The sequence below is a fragment of the Monodon monoceros genome, unplaced genomic scaffold (genome assembly GCF_005190385.1).
Source record: "Monodon monoceros isolate NGI ecotype Baffin Bay Population unplaced genomic scaffold, NGI_Narwhal_1 Super_Scaffold_11, whole genome shotgun sequence".
NCBI lineage: Eukaryota > Metazoa > Chordata > Mammalia > Artiodactyla > Monodontidae > Monodon > Monodon monoceros.
The window spans coordinates 90,735,353-90,745,298 of NW_021703767.1; the positions used below are offsets into that span (position 1 = coordinate 90,735,353).

General features: G+C 34.4%; 1 protein-coding gene across 2 annotated transcripts in view; it reads right to left on the bottom strand.

Annotated features, from left to right (window-relative positions):
- NAALADL2 (N-acetylated alpha-linked acidic dipeptidase like 2) overlaps positions 1-9,946 on the bottom strand; it is a 1,153,076-nt gene that overhangs the window by 329,068 nt on the left and 814,062 nt on the right. For both annotated transcript variants that reach the window (XM_029214633.1, XM_029214632.1), the window contains 2 exons: positions 9,025-9,230; positions 5,161-5,280 (listed from right to left, as the gene is read on the bottom strand). In XM_029214633.1, coding sequence (XP_029070466.1) covers positions 5,161-5,280; positions 9,025-9,230 — 326 coding nt within the window. The remainder of the gene's footprint in view (positions 1-5,160; positions 5,281-9,024; positions 9,231-9,946) is intronic.

The following is a 9,946-nucleotide window of genomic DNA, read 5'->3' on the forward strand; positions in this document are numbered from 1 at the left end:
CACAAGCACTGAAATTGAGACTGTGATTAAAAATCTTCCAACAAACAAAAGCCCAGAACCAGATGGCTTCACAAGTGAATTCTATCAAACATTTAGAGAATACCTAACATCTACCCTTCTCAAACTGTTCCAAAATATACTAGAGGGAGAAACACTCCTAAACTCATTGTATGAGGCCACCATCACCCTGATACCAAAACCAGACAAAAAATGTCACAAAAAAAAGAACACTACAGGCCAATATCACTGATGAACATAGGTGCAAAAATCCTCAATAAAATACTAGCAAACAGAATCCAACAGCCTAATAAAAGGATCATACACCATGATCAAGTGAGGTTTATCCTAGGCCTGCAAGGATTCTTCAATATACACAAATCAATCAATGGAAAAACCATATTAAAAAATTGAAGGAGAAAAACCATATGATCATCTCCATAGATGCAGAAAAAGTTCTCATCAAAATTCAACACTGATTTGTGATAAAAACCCTCCAAAAGAAGGCATAGAGGGAACTTATCTCAACATAATAAAGGCCATATATGACAAACGCACAGCCAATATTGTTCTCAATGGTGAAAAACTGAAACCATTTCCACTGAGATCAGGAAGAAGACAAAGTTGCCCACTCTCACCACTATGATTCAACATAGTTTTGGAAGTTTTAGCCACACCAATCAAAGAAGGAAAAGAAATAAAAGGAATCCACATCAGAAAAGAAGAAGTAAAACTGTCACTGTTTGCAGATGACATGATACTGTACATAGAGAATCCTAAAGTAGCCACCAGAAAACTACTAGACCTAATCAATGAATTTGGTAAAGTAGCAGGATACAAAATTAATGCACAGAAATCTCTGGCATTCCTATGCACTAACGATGAAAAATATGAAAGAGAAATTAAGGAAACACTCACATTTACCATTGCAACAAAAAGAATAAAATACATAGGAGTAAACCGACACAAGGAGACAAAAGACCTGTACGCACAAAACTATAAAACACTGATAAAGGAAATTAAAGATGATACAAACAGATGGAGAGATATACCATGTCCTTGGATTAGAAGAATCAACATTGTGAAAATGACTATACTACCCAAAGCAATCTATAGATTCAGTGCAATCCCTATCAAGCTAGCAATGGCATTTTTCACAGAACTAGAACAAAAAATTTCACAGTTTGTATGGAAACACAAAAGACCCTGAATAGCCAAAGCAATCTTGAGAAAGAAAAACGGAAGTGGAGGAATCAGGCTCCCTGACTTCAGACTATACTACAAAGCTACAGTAATCGAGAAAATATGGTACTGGCACAAAAACAGGAATATAGATCAATGGAACAGGATAGAAAGCCCAGGGATAAACCCACGCACCTATGGTCACCTTAGCTTTCATAAAGGAGGCAGGAATATACAATGGAGAAAAGACAGCCTCTCAATAAGTGGTGCTGGGTAAACTGGACAGCTACATGTAAAAGAATGAAATTAGAACACTCCCTACCGCCATACACAAAAATAAACTTAAAATGGATTAAAGACCTAAATGTAAGGCCAGAAACTATCAAACTCTTAGAGGAAAACATAGGCAGAACACTCTATGACATAAATCACAGCAAGATCCTTTTTGACCCACCTCCTAGAGAAATGGAAATTAAAAGAAAAATAAACCAATGGGACCTAATGAAACTTAAAAGATTTTGCACAGCCAAGGAAACAATAAACAAGACAAAAGGACAACCCTCAGAATGGGAGAAAATATTTACAAATGAAGCCACTGACAAAGGATTAATATCGAAAATCAGAAGCAGCTCATGCAGCTCAATATCAAAAAAACAAACAACCCAATCCAAAAGTGGGCAGAAGACCTAAATAGACATTTCTCCAAAGAAGGTATACAGATTGCCATCAAACACATGAAAGGATGCTCAACATCACTAATCATTAGAGAAATGCAAATCAAAACTACAATGATATATCACCTCACGCTGGTCAGAATGGCCATCATCAAAATGTCTACAAACAATAAATGCTGGAGAGGGTGTGGAGAAAAGGGAACCCTCTTGCACTGATGGTGGGAAGGTAAATTGATACAGCCACTATGGGGAACAGTATGGAGGTTCCTTAAAGAACTAAAAATAGAATTACTACATGACCCAGCCTTCCCACTACTGGGCATATACCCGGAGAAAATCATAATTCAAAAAGAGTCATGTACCACAATGTTTATTGCAGCACTATTTACAATAGCCAGGACATGGAAGCAACCTAAGTGTCCATCGACTGATGAATGGATAAAGCAGATGTGGCACACAGATACAGTGGAATATTTCTAAGCCATAAAAAGAAACAAAACTGAATTATTTGTAGTAAGGTGGATGGAGCTAAATCTGTCATACAGAGTGAATTAAGTCAGAAAATGAAAAGCAAATACTGTATGCTAACACATATATATGGAATTAAAAAAAAAAAAAAGGTTCTGAAGAACCTAGGAGCAGGACAGGAATAAAGATGCAGATGTAGAGAATGGACTTGAGGACATGGGGAGGAGGAAGGGTAAGATGGGATGAAGTGAGAGAGTGGCATGGACATATATACATCACCAAATGTAAAACAGATAGCTAGTGGGGCCCAGCCACATAGCACAGGAAGATCAGCTCAGTGCTTTGTGACTACCTAGAGGGGTGGGGTAGGAGGGAGACGCAAGAGAGAGGGGATATGGGGATATACATGTAAATATAGCTGATTCACTTTCTTATACAGAAGAAACTGACACACCATTGTAAAGCAATTATACTCCAATAAAGATGTTAAAAAAATAAATAAATAAAAATAAAAGCCTTCGTTATTGCCCCTTATTACCATTCAGTGTGTAAGTCACTGGTAGATTATTGCTACTTTCAGAAAACAAACTAATTTATTAGTGTTGTAACTTATAAAATTTAAGTATTTTTGAGATTCTTTTTTCAAGTTATAATGAAAATTTCCAAATAAACCCAAAAGAGAGAGCAGTACAATGAACTGTCATGTTCCTATTACCCATCTTTGGTAACCATCAACTTTTCACTGTTCTTCAGGAAATTTTTTTGAAAGTGGAGCTTTCATGAATCCCAAGAAAAACCTATAAACCACTGCAGTGGATTTAGATTAATTAAACATTTCTCAATCTTCAAAAGATTCCATCTTTTTCACTCAGGATGATTTAGTTCAAATTTAGTGGACTAACCTCAGGGAAATGGCTTATTTTCTTATGTGAATAGTTTAATTTCTCTTCATTTCAAAACCAAAGTTAGAATATCAAACCAGAGGGAGAGCTCCAAAGATATTACACTCATCTAGTTATTACTGACTGTTTCCTTAGTGGTCTAGAAGATGCTGTAAACTACTGACCCATGTAAGAACATGGGTAAATCTTAAAAGTCATTATGCTAAGTAAAATAAACCACACACAAATGGCTACATATTGTGTGATTCCATTTTTTATGATATTCTGAAAGACAAAACTGTAAGGGCAAAATCATTTTTAAACTCTCACTAGTTTCTGGATACTTGAGCTCATACTTCTTTCCTCCTGATAACCTATTCAGGAATATCTTAACTTCCTAAGGGAGACAACGGCAGCTGATTTTCCTCTTTTGACATTTTTTCCAGACATGTAAGAAAGTCAGAGATTTCAAAGCAGTACAAAGAGAAGGAGAGACTCACTTACAGTTCTGGATTACACGCATGCACACTGGGGTTTGGCTGATCTTAAATGTACAGATTTATCTATTTCATCTTTCATAATGTCTTCTTTATTATACTACATATGGAAATGTCAGTGAAAATTATTAAACTAGTAAATACATTATGAAAGTCATAAAATGTTAGTTTGCATTACATTTCAATCAAGAATTATGGCTAATCCAAAGCACCGTTCATTATCCTTCTCTTTTTCTAGTTCACTGTCTGTGATACTGGACACTCTGTGGGTATCTAAAAGGTCATTTTCTAATATACACCAGTAGCCCTTGGGGTTGGGAGAAAACCACCCTGCAGTCGTGGCATGATTGCTTTCATTCCGAGATATAATACATATCATTTTAGTGAAAGTCATAAAAAGAATGCAGAAACAAAAGTGTGAACTCTAACAATAAATAGGAAAGATGTTCTGAAAATTTCTTTGAAACAGGAGAGGAGTAACTAAATTTAAAAAATAGATAACTCTAGCAAGACATTATCACAAACTGCATGATTTTTTTTTGTTACTTTGTAGAAAAAAACATGCTTTCCTTTTCCATAAATGTTCTGCAAACAATATTTTCCAAGTTTCTTAAATTTACTTCTCACGATATTCTAGGAATTAGACACAGGTCCTGCTATGAGGAGGCTTACAGTGTAGTTGAAAAGACAGAACAGGTTCCACATTTACTCAAAACATGAATGAAGGAGAAGAAATCCCAAAGTAACCAAGTTTACCACAACATGCCAAAATTAGCAGAATTGGGAACTTAAACACTAAATTCAATTTTTAAGAAATAAGTTTACACTTTTACACACATTCTCTATAGAAGCATGCCTGCAACTATAACCATAAGAGAGTAGAAAGTAAAGAACTTCAGAACATAGGACATTGGTTGAAGGGACAATGATAAAAAAAATCAGCAATAAATCATTCCTTAAAACACTTAGGGGGACTTTCTTTGCGGTGCAGTGGTTAAGAATCCACCTGCCAATGCAGGGGACATGGGGTCGAGCCCTGGTCTGGGAAGATCCCACATGCTGAGGAATAACTAAGCCCATGCGCCACAACTACTGAGCCTGCGCTCTAAGGTCTGCGAGCCACAACTACTGAGCCCACATGCCACAACTACTGAAGTCCGTGCGCCTAGAGCCCACGATCCACAACGAAGAGAAGCCACCAAAATAAGAAGCCCGCATGCAGCAACAAAAAGTAGCCCCTGCTTGCCGCAACTAGAGAAAGCCCGCAGCAACTAGAGAAAGCCCACACGTAGCAACAAACACCCAACGCAGCCAAAAATAAATAAATATATAAAAAAAACAAAAAAACACTTAGGGATGGTTTTATGCATATTTTAAAAAATGAAAATATCAAGAAATGCCAGATTATAGAGAAAAAGGCAGTTTTGCAAAATCATTTTATTCAAAAATGGTTCATCTTACCTCAGCTACCAGTTGCTGAAGAGATGGTGAAGCTACAGAGTAGAGACTTGAGTTACCGCTTACAGGACTGTGGAGACTAACATAAGCCACAACATTCTTCTGCAGAACCTTCTTGAAATCCTGACATTAAAAAAAAAAAATCTATCTTTAACAGAAATAAAAGTAACAGATTCCACTTTACCAGTTACATGTTGAATAATAAACACTTCCTACCTAAAATCATTACATTGCATAATACTCTCTTTTTTTTTAATGTAAAGCCATCCCATACTATTTACTAGAGTACCCAAGGGTCATAAAGGGGTTTTAAATAAGGGTGGTGAGGAGTTTCATATAACATACAACAAAATATTTTAAAGCATGTTCATGTTCCTAAAAAAGGTAAAAATTTAAGAGAAAATGTCCCTATATGGTTAATATAGTATGAGATTCAACTTCAGAATACAGGATGGAATATTTGCTCTAGTGACAGCATTTAATTTTATAGTCATTGAATTAGAGAACAGACATGGATAAATCACTTCAGTGTTTAATAAAACCAGCCCTTTCCTTTGAAGTGTTGAGCTACTTTTTGCACAAAGCAGCTTTTTATTCTGAGCAAAATAAGGCATAATACAATTGTGGCCTTGCACATATTACTTGAAGTAAAACCTGATGCATTTCATCCACATTAGTAGAATAAAATGATTCAGTATAATAGTTTTCCACTTTTCTGCTAAACCCTACTTCCAAAAATTGAAGACCACTGATCCTATTAATAATGTACCACTAAGAAGTCCTTCTGTTATTTGCTTCCTTTTCTTGTGCAAATATGTAATGAGTAATTATCATGATGGCAGTTCCATAGATATATCCTAAAAATTGTACTATATTATTTTGTATCTTAGAAACATATCTTTCTTCTTCCAACACTATCAGATGAAAGTCTGCAAGGACTAGTACACCTAGCAAATCAATAATATTATTCCCAGTTCATGTTGAAAATTCAGCTATACCTCTGTAAAAGAAGTAAACAGTTTATTTAAAAATAAATATTTTAAATAAATAGAAATGATGAACTGTGGTTTACACATAATATTGTTATTAAAAATGTCCATTATTACACAAGAGCTATAGAAAAACAGCTTCTAATTACATACTACCATACTGACAATGTCTATATGTCAGTCCATTTAACTCTCATGAGAATCTCACAACCTAGGCATTAGTGTACTCATTGGAACAATCAAGTCTTGAGAAGTTAATCTTGCCTAAGACCACTTGTTTTATGGTAGAGAGGATTTGAACTCAGATTTCTTTGACTGCAAAGTCTATAGTATTTCCACAATAGCCTGAAGATGAAGATTCTTCACAGGAGAAATGGTACTTTTTAAATAACCTATTTAGTAAAATGTTATAATTTTCCTCAAGGATTGAAATCAGTATTGAGTCAAATCTCTAATAACTTTATCACTATAAATTCCATTTGACCAGTATAACCTAATCTTTTTAATTACAACTCTGAGTTTCAAGGGGTTCCTGTGTAAGCAAAATTAGAAAGGGCATTATGACCTGTCAACAAGTGCTTTCCTTACTCATCTTCATTAGGGAATATATTTAGCACACAAATTGCTTTCTTCTAAAAGAAAATCTTTCATTTTCAGAAGGGGTAGGTTTGATAAGAGTAGGCAGAACAGTAAAACTAATAGTTTTCTAAATTCCTCCTCAACCAGATTGTTACAAAAAGGCTTCATGAACTGTATTGAAATAATCTAAGATACAGCAATTTACAATAGTACATTTTATAAGCTAATAATCAAATCCATATATTATTCACCATTTTCTTTGCTTATATATTTTTGCTCACCTAGTCAAGGAAAAAGCCAGAAAGTGACTGGATGTACAATTAGTTGTCAAATATGCATACATAATAAATACTCTAAGACAGAGATCCCTAACCTTTTTGAATAGGAAGAGACTTTTCTACCATAAACATTTTTTCCTATAGACTCCCCACAGTATAGTAGTTGTATTTTTAGTATCTGTTGATTGAGAAACTATAAAATTACCAAAAGGTACAACGCAGTCAATAATCAAAATATTTTATTAACTACAAAAATATTTACTTAATTTGAAAATGTAATTGTTCACATACACACAAGGCCACAATACTGAACAAACTGCAGGTTACCATGCATGATGCTCAAATAAATTCAAGGACTATTTGCAGTACACTTCACTTTCCCATGCAGAGGGGTTAAGGATATTTAGGAATTTAAGTTAGGAACTATTAATGTTACACAAGCCTATTTTGAGAACACAGCTTAGAAATATACATGCTAATTTAGAATTAACATGAGTTGACTATGAAAATTATTAGATAGATATGGAGAAGGCTGTATGAGATAGTAGAATAAAAAGAATCTTAAAGACTTTTTTTTAAATGTGCCTTATTGTTACAAGAAAACTAAAACATTGTTTTCTTTATGATAAAAAATTCTGAATTAGTAAAATCATCCCAGATCACAAATACACTCCCCAGATTGTTTCTTAAATTGTTTATATCCTTAAAGTATGGAATTTAGAATAGAAGTTTGAGAGATTGGTTCAGCTATTACATTTTCCATCTTATTAAAAATCTGTCAATTTTAAAATGTTCTGTCAGCAATGGAATTTCTTTATTTGAACTAGTCCTTTTGAGTAATGGGAAAAAATTCACACCACTAATTTGAATACAGAAAAGCATTTCAATTTGCAATGTGTGAATCTTGATAAATTTTACAACTGTAAAATTTTTCTCATTTTGAAGACTTCTTTCTCTCAAAATAAAAAGATCTTTGCTATTTTCTTTTGTATACCTTTTTTGATTTTTCTTGATAGCCAATAGACATTTTATCATTTTTTGAGTGATTAAATGAAAAATGAAATGAGAATTTCTCATTATATATTTGATATTTTTTTCTGCAAAGCTGAAGCAGTATACAAACTAGGATATCAAATGGTTTTATTTTCCTAGCTAAAGTTGTGTAGGTTTTTTTCCTACATATTTCCATTAAACTTCTTTTTATAAAGTCATAAAAATAAATAGAATATCTAAGAGTTTTATGATGTTTTTATTGTTGTTAATGTGGCATCAATCCAAAGTTGTCATATCCCATTAAAAACACAGTGCATTTGTGAGACACAAACATATCAGAAATATTTGAAAATGTACTCCAGTTGTATTCTAACTGTGATCCATTGCACACAAGATTTCATTTGAACAAAGGCTTCCTAAGGTAGTTAGATAAGTGGATAGGTAGAGATATATGTAGAAAAGAAGGAGCAGGGAGGTAGGGGTGTAAGAATAGAGGGAGGAAGGATTGAAGGGAGGGAGAAAACAAGGGTAGAAGGAAGGAAACTGCTATTTTGAGTCCAATCCCTACATTGTTTAGGTAAGGTATAATGCTAAGTTAATAAACATTTTACATACAAGATCGTTTCCTAATTCCAGAAAATTGCTAGAAAATTAAAAAAAAAAAAAAAAAGGTAATGGTATGTATCACTTGACCCTTTCTTGTCCAGTGCCTGTCAACCTAAGGAGAAACACAATAACCAGGTAAACACCACTGTGGGCGTAACAGTGTGTAGGTCTGGTAGCAATAAGAAGAAGATACCTGTAGATCATACACAAATCACTGTGGTCTAACTCTAATTCCCTAGCATTCTTAAAAGTGATCTCAGCAAATGAGCATACTGCACACCCTGGTTGAGACGCACATTCTTGTTCATGGCTTTATCAATTTGACTTTGTCTGCTTTAGTCCAGAGCAAGAGCGAGAGTGTGAGAGCGAGAGAGTGACCACGCAATTTTGAGAGCAAGGCATAGTAATTTATGCACGTTTACCTCTCCCCATTCATAGGAGCCAATATTTCCAAAAGCTGTTCCGCCCCATGAACAGAAAACAATAGTGCGGTCTGGTCTCCACCCTCTCTTGACTCTTGACATCAAGGCCTGGATAAAAGCTGTGATGATGGCAGTGCTGCTGGCCCATTCTTGTCCATTATAACTGTATGCGGTATGATGATGGCTGCCAACTATGACATAACGGTCTGCAAATAGAAGACAACAAGAGCCATTATAATACAATATACATCTTAACAATAAATTTAATGACATTTACATGATCCTATTGCACAACCGAGCAACAATTATGCAAAATTGTTCTGATAATTAAGACTAACATTTTTCCCCCACTGTCTTGAGTCACACATCTGTGTATATCAAAGCAGAGGCAGCTGCTGAACTCAATTATGAATCCAAAGCTTAGATCCATCCTACTGTCGTCTCAACATGCATATTAATTAATGAAGTATACAAATATGCCACAATGAAACCCTTATCTAACATTTTGCCAGAATCATAGTGGGAAGTGCCCTATAACCAATGTGTATATGCTCAGTAAGTATTAATGAACTATTCATACATTTGAGGGAACAGTTATTCAGTAGCTGTAAGTATTAAAAATGTGGTAGTCATGTATGGACTTTGCAATAAATGAAGTATTTAGGGAATCAGTTTTCACTTCCAACTTAGAGTTTTAGACCCTCTCCTCTTTCTGATGGAAAAAATAAATCATCATCAAAAGTCATCCAAATACTTTTTCTTTTTTGCATATTTTATTTCACATAATCATACAAAATCCATTAGATACACTACTAGAAAGATCTCCATGACACATTGATGGCTTCTGAATAACGTATATTGCTGACAATTGTTAGTAATAAGGTAGACTAAAAATGTATCTCCAGATAATAAGGTAGACTAA